The following is a 25128-nucleotide window of genomic DNA, read 5'->3' as shown; positions in this document are numbered from 1 at the left end:
TTATTTTTCATATTCCCAACCAGTGCCTCAATTCTTACTTGTTTGAATGAATGAACGAAAGAATAAGCGGAGTAGCAAGAGAATTGATAATGTTTAACCTATTCTGTCTGTTATGTGATAATTTAGTTGGTCTTTTCATTGTATGAGCACTTCTTTGGCCTGGAATCATTTACTTACCAGATCAATTAGTCATTTATTAACTTAATTAGGAAACAAGTGGCTACTGGTACTTGCTGATGTCAATAACTCCACTAAGGAAAATGATGCCAGGTTTTGAAAGAACCTTTTGTTTCACTGGATTCCTTTTCTGTCCCCTGTGACTTTGTCTCTGTACACAGCATCCACATGAGGTGATGCCATCTGACAGACTGCTTTTATGAAACAGTAATTACTCGGAGGACGATGCTACATTTAAATCGTACAAGTGACTGAATTTCAATTTAGAATAACAAATGAACACATCATCTTATTGGAAAACCATTATCTAATTTCTGTGTATCACACATATAATTTGCACAACTGGGAAAAAACATCTCTTAATTAACTGTTTTTTAAAACATCTCTCTGAACTTTGAACACAGGTTTAAAGTTCCATTGATACACCAAACAAATTGAACAAACAGGGGAAGGAACAAAAGTCAGAAATTAATTTGTAGATTTTATTTTCAAGATTCTCTATACCTAGTCATGATTTAATCATTATATAGGTACCTAGAGAAAACTGAATAATAAAGTATGGTATTTTAATTTATATATTGAAATTTGTATCATACCACACACATACATTATTAAATTCAAGTTGTTAGAATTACTACATAATGATTTAGGAACAAACAACCTCAGAACAGATGATGAGCCTAGTCGGAATATGAGAAACTCTGCTTTGGCTGCATAAAACCTCATCTAGTTGCCATTTAGCATGCACAGGATCTAAAACCAATGTTCCCAACATACAGGATTTTACACCAAAAAAAAAAAAAAATGTATAGCTTATATTGGTCACCAAGAAAACTTCCAATTTAAAATTTAAATTGACCCACTGGTTAACATACTAGGTAAATTTGGAAAACTGGACTCTATCCTGATTAGAAAAATGTGAGAATTAAAAAATCAAGAGATGGAATCACATGTAGAGTAAGTAGCATTGGTCGAATTAGTAAGAGGAAAAACTATGTCATCCACATACATACGTAATTTCAAATATGTTTAGCTTTTAAGTTATGTGGAAGATAAATTGCACCTTTAAATATGAAAAATATATTTGTTGGTATAATTAGGTGAAATCTCAATATCACCTCATCAATCCTAGAGTCCCCTACGCTGATGACATTCGTTCTATATGTTTCTTCTTGGCACAGAGCAAAAAGTACAGAGGCACACGAGCAGCCCCAAAGCAAGCAGCCCGGGAGAGCAAGGATTCTCTGCAGATACATTTTATAAATGGGAAAGTAATGAGGCATAAAGGAATTAAGTAACATTGTCAAGGTCATACTTTGAGTCTTTAATAGAGCAGAGAATAAAACCATAAGTTTTGGCTATTAGATACATATTGTAATGTCTAGAGCAAGCTTCCAATCTTGCACTCTTGCACAATGAACCAAAAGGAAGAACCTGGCACAAGACAATCCTCTTATGTGTAATATGAAACACTTGCTTATCCAAGAAAAAAAGCGACCCACTAAAGAATTATTTCAAATAGCAAATGAAAGATGAAATTAAGGTGTATTACAATTTCCAAATGAGAGCTTGCTTTAAGATAAATGACAGAGTTCAAACATATTTCTCATTTGCTTGTTTTTATGCATGTACTTGCAATGACCTTATGAGTTTAATCTAGGGCATCGTGAATTACGAGTTTAGCTGTTTTGGAAAGGCCAGAAGTAATCCCATACAGGAAGTTCATCTTCTGTAGGGCCAGTCAACCCCAAACACTGTCCTCTGTCCTGTTTTCTCTCACTTATCTGTGGGTTTGAATCTGAAATCACACATTCGACTTTGCAAAAGAAAGAGAATGCATCAACTGAGTCTTGCCTGGACAACTATTCTTAATCTAGGGAACAATACCCCTTTCTACTTGCTGTTAAGTAAAGGTTTGTAAAAGGTAATAGAAATAGGAGAAACATACACTTTTACTCAGAGCTGTTACATTCTGCCCAGTTGCCCAAGCCAACACAATCCTAGGAAAACACGTAAAATGACTAAAAATCCTCTAGGCCATTTCACTGTAAGATGGTGACCCTTTCTGTAGCAGTCATTTGGCTCTTAGTGTTCCACTTGCCCATGCTTCAACCAACTAGCGCAATTCTTTTGTAGAAGACATGCAGATTTGGCTTTAATTATCTGCCAAACTGGGCCAATTGGCATTAGAAGAGCTTCCAAAGTGAGTAATAAAGAGGGAAATGGCTTACTTGAATGCTATTTTAAACATTTCACTCACCTAACTTAAGGTGTCCTTACTGGAAGGAGAAACATCTTTAGAAACACACTTTTTAGTGCTAAAAATGGACAATATGAACTTCAACATGTGCAGTGGAAATCTGTTGTTTCTGACTGATCTGTAGCCCTTCTCCCTGCTTTTGTTAATTGATCTTTCATTTTCCTGGAGAGAGTTATCCCTCTTAGGGTGCATGAAGTGTCTCTGGCTCACAATCAAGGGTTCCCATCTATGGTGGACAGAATAATGGCCCCCAAAGATGTCCATGTTCCTGTCCCTGGGACTTGTGAGTATATTATGCTGCATGGCAAAGGGGAATTAGTGCAGATGGAAGTAAGGTTGCTAGTTAGCTGCCCTCAATTGGGATGGTTATCCTGGATTATCTGGGTGGGCTGAATGTAATTACAAGAATCCTTATTAGTGGAAGAGGAGGCAAGAGGGTCAGAGTCAGAGGAGCAGATGTGACAACGGAAGAAGAAGATGGAGTGATGCGATTGCTGGCTTTGAAGGTGGAAGGGGGCCAGGAGCAAGGAACATGGGCAGCCTCTAGAATTCGGAAACGGCAAGAAAATGGATTCTCCTCCAGAGCTCCCAGAAGCAATGCAGCCCTATCAACACCTTGATTTTAACCTAGAGAAACTCATTTCAGACTCCTGACCTCCAGAATTAAAAAACAATAAAGTTGTGTTGTTTTAAGCCATTAAATTTGTGGTAATTTATTACAGCAGCCATAGGAAACTAACACATCATGGGGCCAACCGTGGGCCAGTCTCTAACCAAATAGGCTCCTCTTGGGATCTAAATCTTAAGGAAAACAACACAAGGAGAAAAAACAGTTGAATTTGATTCTGCTGATGGTGACACCCCAAAGTCTCTGCTACTTATATCCCTGGAGTTCTCCTGGATCCTGCCCTTCCTAAACCCTGGCTTTTGGACATGACCTTTGCTTTCATGATTATCTCAGATTGTTCCAACCAATACCTTTTCTCCCTTAAGCAAATCAGTGGTTGTTTGAATTCTAACAAAAGACCCTAACATACAGTTCATTCAGTACATTCCGATACAGTTCAGAAGATACAGTTCATTGATACGGTTCATTCAGTCGGCTATTTAACCTGTTGTAGTGATCCCACTGGTTGGTCATGCCATTAAACATTTATTTTCCAAGGGCCAGACACTGTGCTAGGCACTGAGAGCCAAGAAGTTAACAAGAAAAGCAGTTTCTACTATGAAGTGCTACTATGAAGCCAATATTGCAGATCCAATTCAGAGGAATAAAAGTTACACTCATACCAAGAAAAATATGTCCAGATAAAAAGCAAGGCATATCATCTAACTGGCACAAACTCAGACTGCAAATCTGTCGTGATTCTGTTGGCCAGGGGGCACTGCAAATATCGCAGATCTATCCTCAAAAAGGGAGTCGCTAATTCTGACTTCAGGTAGGGCCCTTCCTTTCTTCCTTCCTTCTACCTTCCTTCAATTTTCTCACACAGCAAGGGTTCATGAAACTCCTATTTTTTGCACTGAGCACTGGGAATACCAGGCAGAGAAGCAAAGTCAAAGAATCTTGCAGTTCTGTGGTCCTGGGTGGGGGGTAGATGAATACGATGCTGAGCTGAGTCCTGCAGGACGCGGTCAGCGGGAGGGTGGAGGGGAGGGAGTTCCAGGTACAGAGAGCACATGTGCCGGTCTGAGGCGGTAATTCACACAGCAAGATTCCAAACTGCCAAATGGATCAGAAAAGTGGACTGAAGAGCCAAAGAAAAGAATCTTAGAAGATGCGACTGAAAAGAAAGGAGGGGCCAGGCCAGAGAGGGTCTAGTGTCCATACATGTGAATTTGCATTCCTTAGATACCTTGAAGAACCTGGCCACGAATTAAAAGATTTCATACATGGGATAATGACCTTTGAGATGAGATTTTAATATTTTAAAAATTTTATTCTAAATGCAGGCTGAAAATCATTTTGACAAAAGGTGTAGGACTTGCAGCACAGCCCAGTCATAAGGATCTTGTGGTGATCCGTGCGTGCAACGGGCTCAAATAAGAAGGTGGGGAGAAGGGCAAAGATGGGAGATGCCAGGAATCAACATCAAGAAGCCCATTTGATGGGCATGGGATCTTCAAAATGACACAAAACTACTTAGGATCAGATCATGATCTAAATAATTTATTAATAATGTTACTAAAATATTTATTAAAATATTTCAATTAAAACAATTATCAAATAGTAAAATGTCATCTGTTCATTACAGGAGAATAGATCCATTATATATTGTGGATTTTGCATGATTTTATTAATAGAGTCATCATAAAGATAGAAAACAAAAGCTTGGATTTTTGAAAAGACGTACCATGAAGCCAGCACCATAACATTCAATTTTGGGAAATCCCATGGGATATATACCAGGCATTTTAACTATTTCACTCTTGTAATGAGATCAAATTATACATGACTTTCATTTTTCCATTAAATTTACATTCAATAACTAGATCACATTCCAGTAATAAATTATTTACACATATTTGTGTATTCAACATGTCATTGGCTGGCTGAGTGAATACACATCCCATAGAGAGAATAAATGAAAGCATTACATATAGTAATAATAATAATGCAAGTTACAATGATATTAGTGGTAGTGGTTTGAAGCTATTTGACGTTCAGAATGGGAAGTCTGGGGGCCACTTAATTGACCCTTGGTTCAGACCAGGGTATTGTTGGGAGCCCCATACAAGTCATGGAGGGAAGCTGTTGAGTCCTGCCGCCCACAGACTGATGTGCTATAAACTCTATTTCTCTTCTTTTCTCCTTACTTTTAAAGTATGGTAACATAAAATTTCAAACCTGCCCTGTAGGTTAGGGCAACATTTGTGAGTCAGAAGTATTTACAGTAACAAGCACCAGGCGTGAGAAGAACCAAGAAATCGTCTGATCTCTGTAGCATGCAGCTGTGGCCAGGAGTGTGGTGTCTCACTGTGTGCCTAGCTCAGCCCTACCACACAACTCTGGGGGGTATCACCCACATTGTTATCTAGGTACTCATTACTCAAAGCAGTCAATACTCCAGCAGCACTGACTATCACCCAGGAGCTGAATGGAATCACCATTGTAACAAGACCGTAAGCATATCTGAGGAGCACAGATGTATATGAATAGCATCCCCTAGAGTTGTACAATGTACATCCTATGGCAGCCTCAACACCACCACTGCTTCAATACTGCTTTGATGCCAGGAAAACCATTGGCTACTCAGTGTCTGTTAATTACTAAGGTGCCATACGATTGCAGGTGTGAGTGTGTGTGTGCTGTGTCTATGTCTCTGTCAGTTCATATACACCCACTGAATTTCTCCAATTCCACTTCCAGAAATGCAGAGTTCATGCCTGAGCACATCTGTCTCTAAGACAAAAGACCATTGCATATATGCTACACTCAAGAGATGATTTAGAAGCGAGCCACAAACAAGAATTATGTTCCCTCTGAAGAGTGAGTCAGATGAATGTTCCTTTTTACCTTAACATCTTTTGATAAACCTCCAGCATAAAGTTTTTAGCCTCTCTTTAAGATATTGAAAATGGATTCCCAGAGAATGCATGTCAAGGCAGACTGCTATAAGGCACAACTCTCCCTGAGTCTGCAATTGTTTCCCACTGACCAGGCACCAAGGGCCACTTTTGAAGGAGGGCAGAAAACGGTGGGAAGCAACCTTGTTATTTGGCAAACATCTGATAAACAGCACTGTGAGTTCTGTTGACAGAGTCTTCATTGCTGTACCCCTGGCCATTTCACTGTACATGCTTGGGATAATATTGGTCAAATTAAGTACAAAGAAAAATATATGACAGATACAAATATCATGCATAATAACCCATAACTTTACCGGTCAATTAAGAGAATATTCCAACAATGTTTCACGAAATTCTTAACTAAAATATAAAAATTCTGGGTTGAATTTTTATAGACATGAAGAATTTCCTTATAGAAATGAAGGCAGACTCCTTCGTTCCTATTAATAACCCAAAGTGGGGGTTGACATGCCTTGTCATGCCATATTATTTTTTCTAATTACAGTACTAAGCATGAAAAAGTTCTTGCATGAGGCTTCACAAAACTAAATGAACCAGGCTGTCTGTGGTCTCTCAATTACTCTAGTGCCTTTCTGACAACCACCATGCTATACTGACATACTAAATCACAGGCAGTGAGCGCCACCCAGAACCCCAAGAGCCTCCTCTTCAGTCAGGGTATTAGTAAAGAGCCAAGGTATCTGGGACCCTAAGAGACATTTCTGAAGTTCATATAACCAATGAGTGACTCAGCTAAGCCCAGCATCCAGGTCGCCTGACCGGGCATTTAGTGTTTTCAGCAGACACCACCCTGCACCTTGCAAACACCATCTCAAGCTGATTGATAAAAACTATCTGCAGTCATTTCTGAGACAAACCAGTGCCACCGATGAATCACTGAGATGCCCCCAAGAGAAATGGACTGTTCCTAAAGGCCCTGATTCCCCGGGTCTTCAGGATCCTGGGGCCCTTTCTCTGCCCTTCAGACATTTGAAGAATTCAGTAATGGAATGCTGCATGGAGTTACTCTGCCCGGATTTCTGTTTCAGTAGGAAAGAGCTCACTCAGCTATCATAATAAAGTTATTTTCTCTTAAAGGGGAAAGAAGAGTGTTTTCTTATGCTTTGACTTCCATACATTATATAATAGATGTCTCCCCCTCTGAATCAAATCAGTGGGTCTCAAACTCCAATATGCAGCAGAATCTGCTGGGAATGTTGGTAAAAATGTAGAATTCTAGGCAGCATACCAGAAAATCTGATTTATAAGCTCTGGAATTCCTTCAGGGATCCAGTCCTGGGTCACTGCAGGGACCACCTGCCCTGCATCTCACTTTGAGCACAGACACAGAAACTGCAGTGAGGCTGTCTCTGCTGCAACTTTGTAGGGGGCAGCAGTGGGGCCTCCAGAGTGTCTCTCCGAAGGCTGATGTCACCCAGTCCCAATAATATTAAAAGAAAATGACGTGAATAACACACTTATATTTATAATGAATTACAACAAAAACATATGAACAGAAGACAATCATTTCGCATTTATGATTGCAAAACTAAATCCTTAAAGGAACTTAGATAATATGATCTTTGAACAATTCTCACAATGTACTTAAAGTGTATATCATGCATAAATATTAAAATATTACAAAGCATAGCATTCTTCTAGAGCTTAAAATGGCAATTTATTTTACAATTATTTTACATAGTATCTATTTGCCTATAGAAATGAAGTAGACACTTAATTGCCTAGAATCTGAATTATATTAATAAAAGTTTAAAAATCTAATGAGATGGTACCTAGAGATACCATGCAGTGGACAGTACATATGTATGAGATCACACGCACATAAAACACCTGCCCTGGGATAAGGCATTCAATTGAAAGCATCACCTTATAAATGACTGATAATTATATTTTCAAATTCCAGCAATAAGATGATTTGGCCATTCATAAATATGTATAATTTTTCTGTACCAACACTGTCGACACAAAATTTGTTTTTCAACCCCACTGATTTTCTCCAGACAGATGTATCATTTTCCAATTATGAAATTAAACATTCGATTTGAAAATACGTTGGCAGTCTAATTCCAGGTTTAATAACTTTCTGTATATTTTTAGGACTATATTCTGCTAGAACTCCAGAGAAAATTATGAAATTCAAAATAGCTAATAAATTTAAAAGAATGTAATCAACCTGTGAGAACTATTCAAGTAAACTACCACCACGGGTTAAATTGTGAAGAGCAGCCTGGGCTTTTAGGGTTGGACGAGTTTTTGGAAAGGAGAAGCCGCAGTCAGGCACTAAAGAGGAAGAAACAGAGACTCCTTGGAGCTTAGGAGACCTCACCAGCATCACAGACTTGGAGAGAGACAGAAGCAGCACTGAAACCTGGTCTCCATATTTTTCCAAACACAGAACTAGTATTCATGGAATTTGATAGCAATTTATTAATCCAATCTTAATCTGAATGCTCAGTACTGAATTAATACTAAATGAAGTAAATGTAATTAGAGTATACAAGGATCTTGCAATACTAGTGAAGATTCAGATATAGTTTGTCAGGTGTTATGCAAAAAAAAAAAAAGACTGTTCAATATGGTGGACACTTTTTTTTTTTTTTTGGTGAGGAAGATTCACTCTGCGCTAACATCTGTTGGCAAGCTTCCCCTTTTTTTGCTTGAGGAAGATTAGCCCTGAGCTAACATCTGTGGCAATCTTCCTCTATTTTGTATATGGGTCGTCGCCACAGTATGGCTGACAAGCTGCATTAACTCATAGGTTCATGCCGGCGATCCGAACCCGCAACCCCCAGGCTGCCGAAGCAGAGCACACCGGACTTCACCACTATGCCATGGGACCGGCCCCTGGATACATTTTTAATTCATTGAATTTTCCCCAATATTCAGGGAACTACTCATGCATGCACTGTGATCTACAGGAATAAGCGGGAGCTGACATGTCCCATACCATGCAGTATCCCTCCCCCAGAGCCAACTGTCGGGCCATGGGCATCTGACAGAGAGAGCCTGACCTGGAACTGCCGGATTTGGGACTCAGTGTGGGGGTTAACCGGTCTCTCTCCACTGACCACAGCTGTAAGACGTAACCTACTCACCAAGTAGATCAAAAAAGGAGAGAGAAATGGAGAGAGAGAGATTGACAGAGATGGAGAGAGAAGCAGGGAGAGAGAAACACACAGCCAGTGCCCAAAGAGGAGCAGAGAGGTGACCTGATTCTTGAGACTTAGCCATGTTCCTCCTGGGTTATGGGAGACACAACTGTAGCCTTATAAAACAAAAACCACTTCTTTTCTTAAATGTGTATGAGCTGGGTTCTGTCAGAATTGAATATTTCTACTAATTTACTCTTCAAATCACTACATACATATGTGAACCTATATATGAAATCACATATATATATGTATATGTGAAATTAAAAGCTTTACGGTATGAAAAGGAAAAGGGTCCAGATTTCATATCATCCTGGAAATATTTATATTTTTCATAGATCCACATCTTCAGCATTATTTTTAGAATTTGATATGAACTTTCTTAAATTTAAATTTATCCCATTAATGCAGGACTAAATCAGAAAACAGAAAATACAGACAAGCAACATAATTAAAAAAGAGTTAAAATACCTAAACACTACCATTTAGAGAAAACCAATATTAATATGTTGATATATAGCTGATATTCTTCACAAACACAAACAGAATTCTATAGTTACTTTGAAACATGTAGTCTTCAATTAATATCTTCTCCTGGCCCCTTACATATCAGTAATCATTTATACAGTGTCATTTTAATGACTCCATCATATCAAATTAGCTGATGTATTATAATTTATCCACTCCATCTGCTGTTTTGAATATTTAAGTTGTCTCCAATTTTGCACTATTAAAAGAGATTGCAACGGAAACCTTTGCTTATTTGTGCATTTCCTTAAGTTCTTTGGGATGGGATTACTGCCTCAAGCCCTGTACCATTTTAGGGTTTTTGAAACATATTGACAAATTTCACTTTAGGCAGTTTGTCCCATTTATGGGCTCAGCAGCCACATCAGAATGCCATGCTGGGTACCAGGATTTTCCTGTCAAGTTTGCTGATCTGAAGAACAAATAGTTATCTCATAGTTTTAATTATTAGGGAAAATGAACATTTCCCCCCCTCTTGACCATTTTTATTTCTGATTTTACAATTGGCACATTCATGGTCTTTGCCCATTTTTCTACTGTGGCCATAGTGATTTTCTTATAGATTGTTCCTTATATAGGAGAGAGATGAACTCTCTAACTAGTATATGTATGTATCAAGTCATTTTTTCTTAGTTGCCATATATAGTACATTTCACAATGATTTTGCTATTTAGAAATTTGAAGTTTTATTTTTGATTCAATCTTTGACTCTTTCTCTTTATTATCTGTGCCTTTGATTTCCTGATATTTTATAAGTACTTTGATTTTCTCTTAACTATTTCTAAAGTTCTATTTTTAGACTTAAAATTACAACTCTATGGAATTCATTTTGGTCAAGTGGTACAGCTTTTTGTCTCAGGTACAATTAGGTACAATTCTATTGGTAGAATTAATAATAATATTAATAATATAAAATTTAGATAAGAGTTCTTACTGGGGTCCAAGGAAGAGCTGACAGAGGATTTTGAATACTTTAAATTGTCCTTGAAAAGTTGGATGTCTATGCACTTGTGAATTTTACTAAGCAGACTCAAAGCTTATATAAAATTCTCCAAGAAGTATATGAACCCTAAAAGGTGAAGAACTTTGCTTTAAAGAGTAAAATATAGATTCAGTACACAGTGGTCCTTTTCTTTAAAAAGGTAAATCCCTTTCAGAAGAGCAGACATACTCATCTGATCTTTTGGCCACTGAATCCTTTGTTCCAATGAAATGTCACACAAAGTCCAACAGGTGACAGCTAAGTTTTTCTTTTAAAGCAGGAGTTGTTAGCTGGGAAATCTGAAGCAGAATCTGAAAATATTGTATTAGAATATGGTTCACAGGGGCAAAATACATGTCATATGAACTTATCTTCTACCTCTTCCAAAAGAAGTTCTCAGATGGACTCATCATAACTCAAATTTGTGACAGTTATAGAATCTAAAATAAATGATGTAGTGGACTAGTTAAGGGAGATGCACCCTTTCCTCAAAGAGCTGAATATAAGATGATCCAAGTTGTCATCCTGTATCGGACTGTCTGGCATCAGTGCAAAGTGGGATTGACATTATCACAGAGGGAGCTTTTTGTGCTGAATAGTGACTGCCCACCGTGAAATCAACCTCAAATACCAATGGAGGTCCCTGAACACCCCAACTTCCTCTCAGTAATCTGTTCGAGTTCACTCACCCACTTCAGAAAGTGACAGAAAGAAATGCATCCACACGTAAATTTAAACATGTCTATAAGTCCACACAAATGTAATGATTTTTTCAAGCAGTAAAATTCAGTTTTTTCAACTTTCTTATTTTGTGCAATACTAATAATAATGCTCAGAAGAGTTAGTTTTTATTTAATGAACAATATAGCCAATTGATTTGGAAACTATTGCAAGGCAGAATTAGTTATGCCAAACTTAGCTTCAGCCTCAGATGCTGTTTAAGGACAGAACTCTGATAATTTCGTTTTGCTTTCCAACTAGTTTCCATATACCAGGACCTAATAAAAAAGCATATGAAAAACATGCAAATTTATACTTAATCAATTTTAAAAAGAAATCACCATGAAGAAGCCACTAAATTCTTTTTTTAGTACTAAGAGAATGAACAATAGGGTTGATCCATAGACATTATCTTTTAAATTGTGCACTTGCTGTTCTGAACAATTTGTTAGAAGAGATAAAACACTGAGCATGTTGTCAATCAAGAAGAGATAGTGCATTAATCTGTAGGATTGAAACTGGTTATCAAATAATATTGAACAGAAGGAAATTCTAGTATTAGTTTTAAAAAGCTGAATAAAACAACGTTACTGTGTCATTTATTATTAATAAATACACAGAATAGTTCACTGGAATATATTCCAAGCCTAAATTAATTTGCTTATTTGTTGATAGAGAACAAAATAATGCTGGCTTTGTCTGAAACACTGGTTTATATGCTAGTCAAGCTGATTATTAGAGTCACTTAAATTCTCATTTGCAAAATGGAAATAATATGTATCTCAGTCTGGATCTAAGGAGTGTATTTTTTCAATTACAGAATATTACTATTTTGTGTTACCTTATATGCTTTTCTGCATATAGAAGAGACAATCCTCAACAAGTAACTTTAAACGCTGGCAATTTTCCAGCTACAACACTGTTCAGCTGGAAATGCAGTCACCAGCTCCTCACTTCTTACATCCAAATTCTTCCTAATTTTCCTTCTGTCTCTCACATGCACATCTTGTCTGACTTTTAAGTAGTAGTCAGGAAGGGTTTTTATCAAAACAGTGAAATAAAGAGGATGAAGAGGACATATGTGGGTACTAAATACCTCTCTCAAAGGGTGGGAGAAGGTAGCATTTTTACCACATGGTCTTTTCAGGAATTATTCCACCATTCTGACTTCACATAAGGAAAGATGATAGAAATTCAGTGGGCAGTTAAAAGAGAAAAAGAAATATCCTAAATTCTTGGACCACAGGGAAGAACTTGGATGTCTGATTTGGAGAAAACTGGACATAAAATTCTCCTCCACCATGTCTAAGCTATAGGACTGTGGAGAGGTCATGTAACTTAAATGCTCATTTCCTCATCTGTAAAACTGACTCGTGGTGAGATGAGATAAGCACAGGAGGGTCGAGATCATCATACCAGTGAACATTCAATAACTGTTATGATGTCCCTTCATGGCATTTTCCCCAACTCGCTTGCTATTTGATAGCACTTTCTCGTGGAGAATATCTCCCTGTGGAGAATTTACAGCTTGTAATATTTTACCAAATGAGTTGACATGGATAATACCACAAGGAAAACTTGGCCTCTTCCCTTCCTACAGGATTTCATGGAGGGCAATGGGTTGTTCTCATGGGTGCTGCTGCTTGCTGAGGAGTCAGAGGGGCAAAGCATGTGAGAGACCCTGGTTTCCAAAAGGGACTAGAGATGAAACATGTGTCTGAAGCCTTGGGGTACTGGCTTGAATAGTGTCCTCCAAAACTTATGTGAACCCGGAACCTGTGAATGAGATCTTATTTGTGAAAAGGGTCCTTGCAGATGTAATCAAGTTAAGATGAGGTCATATTGGATTGGGGTGGGAGATAATCTAATGACTGGTGTCCTTATAAGAGGAAAATTTGGACACAGACACACAGAGGGAACACGGCCATGTGATGATGGAGGCAGATAATGGAGTATGCTGCCACATGCCAAGGAATGCCAAGGACTGCCGGCAATCAATTGAAGCTAGAAGGGGCAAGGAAAGATTCTTCCCTAGAGCCTTTGGAGGAAGCATGGCTGGCCCTTCTGACATGTTGATTTAAGACTTCTAGACTCCAGAACTGTGAAAGAATAAATTTCTATTGCTTTAAGTCACTCAGTTTGTGACAATTTGTTACAGCAGCCTTAGAAAACAAATACACCTGGGGAGCAGGAAGGGCGCCCAAATCTTGGTTTTGCTGTGTGATGGTTTTGCTGTGTATGAGGATACAGGCAGAAGGTTTGGGAGCAGAGGGGGAGAACTTTCACCTCATCAGCCAGTGAGCAATAAAAAGGATGTTGAAACATTGGGATTTGAAGTTGTCAACTTTCATTCTACCAACAATGCATTTTAAAGAATATTTTCTGTTAATTTAATTCCTAATCATACACTTCTGCTGAGAATGCAAATGTTTCCACAAGGACAAGGATGGGGAAAAGCAACAGATGCAATCTCGGAGATTCTGAAACAGCTACCATTATTTGAATACATACTATATGGCAGGCTTATTGCATATATTATTTTTATCCACAGAAGCAAAAATGTAACATTGAAAATCCCACTTACTTCATAGATGGGAAAACTGAGACTTAGAAGGATTAATTAACATACTCAACCTCACAAACAGCTGATGAGTGAATGATCCGAGATTTCCTGCAACATGCAGCTGATTGTAGCTATTATATGATGCTTTATCCCAAGAAGCTGTTCCCAAGTTAATCACGTAGCAAACAAAAATTGCATGTTTTTTTAATTTTTATTTTATTTATTTGTTTTTTTCCCCCAAAGCCCCAGTAGATAGTTGTATGTCACAGCTGCACATCCTTCTAGTTGCTGTATGTGGGACACGGCCTCAGCATGGCTGGAGAAGCGGGATCCGAACCCGGGCCGCCAGCAGCGGAGCGCACGCACTTAACCGCTAAGCCACGGGGCCGGCCCAGCATGTTCTTTTTTTTTACAAAAAGGCATAATCTTGAACACTGGAGGATAGAAATATTTTATTTTCAAACATTTGGTCATCACAATTCCTTAATAATAATGATCGAAATAATTGAATAATTGAGAACTAGGAAGCATCCCATAATAAAAAATTAAGTTATACTACTGGCTATCAGCACTTCCAATCAAAACAGCATATAAAATCCAGATTATCAAAAAGGATAATCTAGGGGATGATTGCTTGTTAAAAAGCATTCATCTTCATTAAGTAACTCTCGGCCCCTATGTAATAGTCATGACATATATAGGTGTGGCATAGCTTTGTTATTTCAAAGAATTAATTGTATAAGCATATCCTCACTTTCAATTACTTTGTTTTAATATACTCAATGAATTGTTTAAATAAATTACCATAATTGACCTTCACATAAGCAAAATGTCAAGAAACATCTCTTGGCATGTGAATTTGCCTCTCACCTACAGATGAATCACCTTTCTCTTCAATAAACAGGGCTTTGGTGCACAATCACTTTAACAATAGCCCTCTATCGTTAGTCCAAAGATGGCATTTTGCCCATGACTAGATAATAGTCAGTTCATTGACTATTGATTAGAAAACACTTCTTGAGTCAAGTTTACCTTGGCATTTCATAGGTCAACGATCAATACCACGAATTTATTAGATGCCACGTTTAATATTCATATTTCGACTCACATGCTTAACTCCAGTGAATGAGGATGACTTGGTCCATGTTTCTAGCCCAGACCAAGTTCTGAGATGGGGAAAATGGAGTTGGTTGATTGGTCAGGATTGGGTCAAAACTTTGCTCCTGAACCTTAGACAGAGGCCACTATAAATACTGGGAATGGTGGGCTTCTCTAAGTATTGGGGACTGCGTCTGAAGTAGGATACTGGATGCTCGGTAGGATAAAAAACAAGGGGAATGATGCACAGCAAAATTATCCTGCATCCAACATTTTTGTTTTTAGTTCTCAAACATCAGTTATACCAGAATGCACCTGAAAACACTTGGTAAAAAATACAAATGCCCAAGCCCTGGCTCTCTCAGTGGCCCTAGGCCCCCAAGCGTTCTTTATTAGTTCCCCTGGGTGATTCTGATATATCTAAGTATATGAAAACCACTGGTCTACACCATAAACTTGTAAGTTTCAGCACCTGGGTCTAAGAATAAAAGAATTTCAGAGCCCAAAGATCTTAATCATATACTCACTGCATGCCAATCCTTGCACTATTTGTGATAACCACCTGTCATCTATATCTTTTAATTTTGGAATCAAAATCTCCAGACACAAGGACGTGAATGGTCAGTGAGTTCTCCATGTGATTCTGTGCAGCACCCCAGCCAGTGGATGAAGGTCAACATCAACAGAGATAAGTCATGTTGACAGTACATAACCTTAATATTATGTGATGGGAATGGCCCTTTATCTCTGGGGTCTTCCTCCCCAAACCTATAACCCCAGTCTAATTATGAGAAAAACATCAGACAATCCCAATAGAGGGATATTCTAAAAAATACCTAACCAGTACTCCTCAAAACTGTCAAGGTCATCAAAAATAAGGAAAGTGAGAGATACTGCATAGCCCAGAGGATCCTAAGAAGACATGACAACTAAATGTAACATCGTATCCTGGATGGGATCCTGGAACAGAAAAATAACATTAGGGAAAAACTTAAGAAATCTGAATAAATGATAGACTAGTTAGTCATAATGTATCAATATTGGTTCATTGTGAGAAACATAATATAGGAATGTAAGATGTTAATAACAGGGAAAATTGGGTGTGAGGCATATGGAAACACTATGTACTATCTTCACAACAATTCTGTAAATCTAAAACTGTTCTAAAACAAGAAAGTTTACTAAAAATATGCAACAAAATTAAAGCAAAAAAAATTGACAAAAATTGATACATCCTTTGATTTTTTTAAACTTAGAATATAATATATACTCAATCTCCCATCTTTTCACAGCAGGACAGGCTCTTTTTGGGACTGGGCCTCAGATCAGAAGTCCAAATTATTATCACTCATGATATGTGACACATGGTGCATCCTCTATGATCTCACGTTTCAGTTAATTCAAAGAGGTGGAAGGAGTTAAAAAACAAAACTGTGAAACAGATGTTTATGATTTTTTTCACCATACTTTTTACTGCTTTCTCACATACTCTCATCCAACAGATATCTTTTTCTTCTCACCTTCCAGCATGTATCATAGCTTTCATTGAAACAATGGCTGTCTTTCACTACGCCCTCTCATCCCATTGGTTTAGATACTATTTAGCTAAATGGCCTATTTATGATAACACAACAGGCACAAACAGGTGTGGAAACAAGCCCTCTTGACTCCAATTCACCTTGTGGGGGGAGAATCCTAGGCTGCCTTGTAGAGAGAGCGCCCAGCAAGCTGCTGGTACCAGTCCAAATACACCACAAGTTATAACATGGGTTATAACACTATGAGTTGGTAGACCTGGCAAGTCACTTACATGGATGTCAGCTGTTATCACAGCTCCTCTTGGACTTAAAATATCTCCCTTAGTTATATGAGGAGTCGCCACTTGTTGATGTATAAATATCAAATGGTTTTATTTTTTCCAGTAACTTCTACCTGCTGTGATTTGTCAATCTTCCCTTTCCTGCTGGGCGCCTGGTTTCCTTAAAGATAGCTCAGTCCAATTCATTAAACTTTCAGTGACTTGGTTACTAAAACAGTCTCATTTCAGTTAATAGGACGTGAACGCTTGTCGATTTTAAGATTCCTACAACATTCTCAAGTCAATCTCCCCCTCCCTAGTATACGGAGGATGGAGCCTCACTCCACAACCTATCTCCTCTCTCTCTTCCTCTTGTAGGATTTGGGACAGGACAAGGGAAGAATAAAAAAAGGGGCCTTCATGTGATTTCCCCTGTTGAGTGTGATGCATCCTTCCCGGAAGGGGCCCCACTCATCTAGCTCCTGGAAAGACAAAGCTCTCCTATGCCGTGTGAAAGGAGCTCATTGGACCGCAGCATCTGCCCTGGGCATCAGGAGACCCTTTGGAGGTAGGGCCAAGTCCCCCACATGACTCCCCTGCGACCCTCAAGTCACATGCCTGGGAGCACCACACCACAGTTCCCCTGCGGAGCCCAGAGCTCCCATCCCATCTGTCCTTTGCAGCCCAATTCTGAGCCATCTCCAAGTCCAGAGAAGAGAGGATCCCACCTAGCACGCCCAACTCCAGTTATACAGACATTCTCTCACTGGATCCTATAAGGAGAGGGGCGAGGAGAGTGAGAGAGGCTGGCACGCGTTTTTCTATGGAGCAATGAAGGCACAGAAAGCTGAAGCTAGAGATGCTTAAACAGGTGGTGCCTTCCTTCCCAATGAGTTCACCAAGGTTAGCGCAAGGCCAGCCCTGCAAGGAGAGAGAAGCCAGGGCAGTGACATCACCAGTGATGCAAGGAGTCCACCCCAAGGTGGCCACTGATTTCGGTGTTGGGTGGAGAATAAGGAAAGTAACATGCCTGGGGCCATGGATTTCTACAAGAATTTCTTTAAGCAATAAAGCACTCTCCATTTCCTTCAAATTTAGCGGGGGGGCCCCAAGAAGTGAGGGTGGCGCCCCCAAGCTCCTTCCCCAGGAACTACACTGGCATATGATCAAGCCGCCATAGACTTGAACTGTGTCTGTGAGCACCTGGACTTATCTCAATTTATTTTGGCAGGTTATTTTTTGGATCTGGGAACTCTCAAAATTTGTTTCCATATAAATTAATGATAATTGCTCCTTTGCTTTATGCCATTTCGGCTTATGAAATATTTCATAGGAATGTTGTACTTTTGGATAGTGGGGGGAAAATTGTATTTGGAATTTCCTTTTTAAGAAATGAGATTGAAGACTAATTAGCTCTAAATCATCTACTTACAAGGGCAATAAAATGATCATGGTAGACTCATTACCTATACTTTCTATCCAAGCATACCCTGTGTCCAGATGGAAGCATAAACACAAGCCTACATATAAGTGTGTTTTTCTTATACAATTTCATCTTTTGTTATCTACTGCTCGAATATTTTAATAAGGGTTACATACCACTGCTAAAAATTTATTTCAAGCAACATTTTAAAAAGAATCATTTGCTTGGGCCTAATTTAACCTCTTTCATTTTCAAACTGTCAAGGTTCACCATGAAGGGCTCAATATCTTTCACATATTTCATTATCATATTCCATTATGATATTAGGATTTTACTTCTCTTCTACATGTTGACTTTTCTTATGATTATAACCAATTCCCCAACATCTATGATGTTAGTATTTTAGGAGCCTGAGTAAACTGTACGCATGTTTAGTGTCCAAGATTAGAACCAAAGAACGGATTGATGCGATTCAGGCAAATGGACATAAAAAATTCATTTTTTGTGCTGGTCTAGTGGACTTTGGGGAATGTGGCTTATAGCTGTGGACCAGAAGGAATCCTAGTACTGAAGCACAAACATAGCTAGACGGACTGAGGTTGCCTTTGGGCAACTTAACGAATTAAGAAGCAGAGCAATGGAGAGGCAGATCCCAAAGAGAAGAGAGAGAGAGGGGTGGGGTTCTACACGCCCAGTTCCTTCTCCCAGGCTCCCTAGTCACCCAAGGGAGACAAGAGAGGGGGCTGAGAGAAGTTGGGAAGATTTCTCCAGTTGGTGTGCCTCCATGTGGCAAGAGAAAGCCAGGAAAAAGAAGCATTCCCCCCATTGCATACACACATTAAGTATCCTGCAGACCTGGTCACGATCTCCTCTAGTAACTGCCAAACACACACTATTATTTCATCTTGGCAGCCCTTGCCATTTGCCATCTGCAATTATGTCATCTGCTCTATTTCTTAAAAAAAAAGCATTATCCTGCCCTACAGCTCAGAGAAGTCCCCGACCCCCAGGGCCACCAGGAGGAGTTAAGGCTCACCACCAGGGCTGTAGTCCCATTCCCTAGGAATCCATGGGTGATGGGTCTCCAGGGTGCCCTGGGGAGAGACACTCGGGGAGAAGCTAGACGAGTCAGGGAGGAGACCTGTAGAGCCACTTCCACAGCAGGGCACCGCAGCCATGTTCACTAGATGGACTACATTCTGCATCCACAAAGCTCTGCTTATGCACAACAGAGCAGAACAAAACAACAACAACTGTCTACAAAAACCACCAGGATTGAATAAGTAGACTTTCTGTTGAGATCAACAGACAAATATGAAGCTGATATTTTAAAATTTATTGTTGCCTCCTTGAAAATGACATAAGCTGTGGCAAAATTATAACAATAGTTGATACACTCAAAAATATACAGGACATCCAACAAATGTTCACGGAAGCCAAATGGACAATGGAAAAATAAAACAGAAATGCAAAATGTGTAACATTTAAAATTTTTGTGAAAAATAACTTGATTTTAAGTGCTTAATAAATGAAAATAATGCAGGTTCTATCACATACTAGTGACTCAAAGAATGTCAGCGGTAACTGAATTTGGGAGGTTTTTCTGGGGGAGGCAGATATGGTAGGCAGAACTCTAAAATTACCCCCACCCTTGTGTTATGCCCTCTTCTTCAGTGTGGGTAAGATTTGTAAATATGATGGATATCACTCCAGTGATTAGGTTACATTAAATGGCAAAGGTGAAGGGCTTTTTTTCCAGGTAGAATTAAGCTTCCTAATCAACTGACTTCCAGTTAATCAAAAGAGAGATTATCCTGGTGGGGCTGACCTAATCAGATGAGCTCTTTAAAAGCAGGTCTAGAGGCGAGATGCTCGAAGCAGCAGGCTACTTTCTCTGGTATTGGCTGTGAAGAGGCAAGCCCCACGGATTCTACAACTGAAAGGAAATAAATTCTGCCAACACTCTGAAAAAACTTGGAAGTGGAATATTCCCTAGTCGAGCCTGCAGATGAGACTGCAGTCTGGCCAATGCCTTGATTTCAGCCTGGTGACACGCTATGCTGAGGACCAGATAAGCCATGGCTGGACCTCTGACCTACAGAAATTGTGAGATAATAGATGGGTGTTGTATTAATCCATTAACTTTGTGCTAATTTGTTATGCAGCAATAGAAAACTAATACAGGAATAATTTGTACCACACTTTTCTTCTAACGTAGATGCAAATTAAGTGACTACATGTATGTCTCTCTTGCTCACATGCGCACACAAAGTAAAAATAAAAAATCCTCTTTATTATAGTGTTTTATCTAATTGCAACATTTTATGCATAGATTTTTCCCTCCCAACAAAACATAAACGTTACAGTGTATACTGAGAATTATAACACACTGAAACATAATTAATGTATCCCAATATTATAGTCTTTACATATACCTAGAAAAAGATTATGATAGTGTGTGGATCAAAACTAGTCACTAATTATTTTGCAAGCCATCTCACTGGAAGTAGGATGAGTAGAGATTTTTAAAAGAAATATCATAAATAATAATGGCTGAAGTAAAGAAAGGCTAATCAATGTGGTTTTTAACAACATAACCATTCTTAAATAGTTTTCAGTAACTTGAATATCAAATATTAAAAGCTAGTTTTAAAAAATTTAAGTTCCAGTTTAAAGTGAATACAATATGAATTAGCTGCTTGATGTATGTTCTATCACAATACATCTATACTGTTTAACACAGTCAAATGAAGGAGGGAAACAAAGATATGCTAATAACATACTGTTAACAGGGAACAAAAGGAAAGTGTAAAATAGAATGTATAAGAGTATCCCAAACAGGTTATCTTGTGGAAAAAAACCTTAACAGCCAGTATCAGAATTTATCTTGCAGAAGGAAGTGGGTTGGTTGAATTTCAGGGATGGACTATTAGCGTCTTACCCAAGAGAACGCCTTCCCGCACCCTCCTCCCCCACAGAGGAAGGAGGGACACGCTGGGAAGACCAGGACAGGCTGTTTGGACTTGAGCCCCTTCTTGCCTATCAGCTAGCAGACATGGAGGAGAACTGTTCCTGCAGCGTGAACAGCCTCTCAGGCTGAATAGTAAGGTGCTCTGGGCAGTCCTGGATGGATGTCCCACTGCTGTCACCCCTAGCAACTGTGCTCCCTGGAGTGTCTGCAGTGTGCCCAGCTCAGTGCTGCATGTCTGGCCCACCTTACCCTACTTAACCAGGATCCATTCTGGAAGTGTCATGAGCACCACGCGAGCACCAAGGCAGAGCCCTTGGTGCCAGGCCAGCTCCTGGACCACAGGGGCTGTTTTTTCTTTCTCAATAACCGTGAGCCACTTCCACAGCTGTCAGAATTCTATTTTTAAAAAGTAAAGTGTAAGATAGCCCTCTCAGGAGAGAATTCTTTAATTTGCATATTTCCTAGAGACTTCTTTCTGTTACTCTATTAATTTATTAACACTGTTTAAAGTGACGCAGCTTCTCAGGGTGCTATGCCATAAATCATTGAGGTGGTTATAAATAAAGCATTACACCTTAAGTCCCTCGGTACCCAGACCAGAAAAGCAAATGCCACCAATTTTCCAGAGAGATGTTATGAAAAGTAATTGATGTTGAAAATTCACTTCTTTCCTAAAGTTATGAAGGGCTAGATCAACATGGACAGATAAAATATTTTCAGATGCTAGACAGAACAAAAATGAAATGACAATGTGAAACTATCCTAGGATCATTAAAGCAAATTATTTTGGACTAAAGAAACTGAACTGAAGTAAAAAAATGAAGGACTTTTCTCAAAATCTCTCTCCTTCTAAGTTTGGCATTTTTTTCCTTAATAACACCATGAATAAACATTTATCTTCAATTGTCCAAAGTTCTCACATTGTGCTCACTAATATACTGAGCTTGTGATTCCCAGAGATATTTTAGGGTTTACCCACATTTTTATTTTATTATTGCACAAAAGTTTCATGTTCTCTAGGTATTAGAATAGAGTTGAGGGCCACAAGTCAGATCATGAAGATGCCAAAGGAAGGGAATCTTTACTTTCCTAAGGCTTGGCCACCACAAAGATGCAAAACTGTATAACAATAAAGTCACATCATAGCAACAACTTAGATGCCCTCCAGAGCAGATATTAGCTCTCTGTTTGTCATATGCTATGGACAGAATGATCTCACAACCCTGATGTAGGACTTCTGGACTATGCAACAGTGGGAAAGCTATTAAAGACCCCGAATTTTTTTTAAAATGCAAGTATTTATTAATAGTAGTAAATTTTCTTAACTTAAACCATGGTATCTTTATACAATATGATGGTTAAATAGAGCAAAGCAAAATTGTTTTGAATATGTACACCTAGAATGAAAAGTCTGTTCGTAATCAAGATATACTAAATGTTTCCAACTATATTACCGATTCAGAAAAAGATCTGAGAACATAAATCATAGATAACATAAATGCAACAATACTAATAACTGTCATCAGGATTTAGTAAACACCATATTTCAGCCATTTTTGAAAGGAAAAGTTTATATCCCACCCTTTAGCCACCATGGCCACACCATGAAATAGGTTCTCCAGTTATGACTATTCTAATCTTATCTACCATTGGTCTTCTTATGTAATATATTTGTAAAGTTTACTTTTTAATTTCTTAGTAGGCTGGATTGGGGTGATTTTAAGATTCTTAATTAATAGAAAGGTTATTGGAACTCCATTTGAAATTTTTGTCTGTTTATATTAGAAATCGTTGGACTTTGCACAAATTCCCATCACTTCATAAAGGGATCTTGGTGCATGTGTATGTGTGTGTGTGCATGCTTGAACAATATGGATTCTAGATTTAAGATGAGTTACAAAGGATTATTTCGAGAAAGACTATTTTATACAGGTATTTTTAGAGTTTCAATAAGGAGGGTGAAAGGAAATCCCAAAATACACTTGCATTTAGTTGGGGAAACATTTCTACTTCCTATTGAGAATGTGTTCAATTTTTAATATATTTTTACATGGAAGTGTAAAGAAATTAATAGGTATTAATAGAGCTCTATAAATTAATAAGACTGATCGCCCAACAAATACACAGCAGGTATTCATCTGTAGAACATCACTCCCTTTAAGTCAACTGCTTTTGGAGAAGATGTGGTAAAAATCCAACAATATTTCTCTTGGTCAAACCCTATTTCAAAATATTTTCAGGAGATTTCAAAGCTGAAGTCATTACCTGAATGGCTACATCTAATTTTTAACTCTAGTTGGTTTTGCTCAACTTGATTATCCACCTTTTTAAACAATTTAAATTTTAAACAACTTAGCACGGTACTTAGGACTTTCATGGTCTAGTTATTAAAGTTATTCTTGCACATTAAATCAACCTAAACTCTATGCTCAAGACAGTGCTAAGGACTCAGCACTCTGCTCAAATCTATGAGAGGACTGCCTTCAACTCCAGCAAAGATCAAGCCTTGGAAACTACCTTAAGATGCAGTGAATACCTGCTGAAATAGATGAAAAATCAATGTAGGAAGGCCTTGCAATATCAACAGGGCATTAAATACAGACACCCTATAGACAAACTTCTCAACCCCTCAGAATTGACTCATCTTGTAAAAAACCCAGTGCCTGGGCCCTCCACCCCAAGTTTCTGATTCAGTAGTCTTGGGGTTGGGTCCCAAACAAGTCTGATGCACAGCCAGGGCTGAGAATCACAAGTTTATAATTTAGTGATAAAAACTTCCTAAAACCAAGAGATTTCATCAGTTGCTGACCAGCCTTCCACTAGAGCAAAGAAAGCTGTGGTAATTTCCCCTGGAAGCTATATTTTTTTTCACTTTCCTGCCTTTGCTTGTACCTAGAATGCGCTCTGTTTCCTCCTGGCCAATCCTACTTCTCCTGGAAGCTTTCCTTGCTACCCTTCTCCTTCCAGCTCATCAGATAAGCCATATGGTCCCAGAATCTCTCCATCACTGCACTTACCAGTATGTTGTATTAACTGTTTCCTCCCTAGATTGCTAGCTCTTTGAGAGAAGGGATTATATTTTACTCACCTTAGGTATTCCAGTTCCCAGCAAGTGTTTGTCGAAAATTTGAATGAATGAAATAAACTTTATGAAAAAATGATTATTGCATCGTATAGCACATGTGCATGAAACAAGGTGTTCTGAAGCCCCGACAGGTTGCCATGGCTGCTGTGAACCAGCTCCTTGAACTGGACTTAGGCACAGGACAGCGATGCCCTTTCAACAACTTCCATAAAGTCAGCCGAAGTGACAGAAGACATGAGTACGATAAGCAAAGAAGGGAGAAGGAAGCTTTTGGAAGCAGAATTAGTACAGAATTACTAGGAATTACCACTGAAGAGGGTGGCAGACAGAGAGAGAGCTGAACTGAAAAGGAGAAAACCGTGCAGCAGTCAGAGATGAGCTGCTCCTGTTTGCACATGGTTGATCAATTGCATTTGTAATTGATTAAAGTTAATTATTGTTAAATTATTATTATGCTATATTTTGTTGAACTTGAGGTAGTAATTTTGTATTTCCACTGCTGTTGTCCAATTGTTTCATGTTATTTTTGAACAACAAGGGCCCAAATTCCAATAAAACTGGTTGCTTGAACAATCAAAAATATTTAGAACATTTTTCAGGTTTTCTTAGGTGAGAAAATATGAAAAAATACATGAAGGCTTATATGATTTTAGCAACAGAATCACATAATGGTCCTTCAAACATTCCAAACTCTTTCAAAGATTCAAAATGCTCTTTCCAGAGCAGAATGCATTTATAAAAGCAGTTAATTTACTCTTCACTTTTAAAGGCCACCTTTAAATA

The 25128-nt window shown here is 38.6% G+C and overlaps 1 protein-coding gene across 6 annotated transcripts in view; it reads right to left on the bottom strand.

Moving 5' to 3' along the window:
- The window catches only part of CTNND2 (catenin delta 2), an 892220-nt gene that overhangs the window by 752583 nt on the left and 114509 nt on the right, over positions 1-25128 (bottom strand). The window contains exon 1 of one of the 6 annotated variants that reach the window (XM_058564338.1): positions 4792-4914. The exons of the other annotated variants lie outside the window; for them this stretch is intronic. Coding sequence (XP_058420321.1) covers positions 4792-4813 — 22 coding nt within the window. The 5' untranslated portion in view covers positions 4814-4914. Of the gene's footprint in view, positions 1-4791; positions 4915-25128 lie in introns of those variants that run through there. 6 annotated transcript variants of the gene reach the window in all.

This window comes from Diceros bicornis, chromosome 20, assembly GCF_020826845.1.
Source record: "Diceros bicornis minor isolate mBicDic1 chromosome 20, mDicBic1.mat.cur, whole genome shotgun sequence".
Taxonomy (NCBI): domain Eukaryota; kingdom Metazoa; phylum Chordata; class Mammalia; order Perissodactyla; family Rhinocerotidae; genus Diceros; species Diceros bicornis.
The sequence above is the reverse complement of the archived record's forward strand: the minus strand, read 5'-3'. Positions and strand labels throughout refer to the sequence as shown.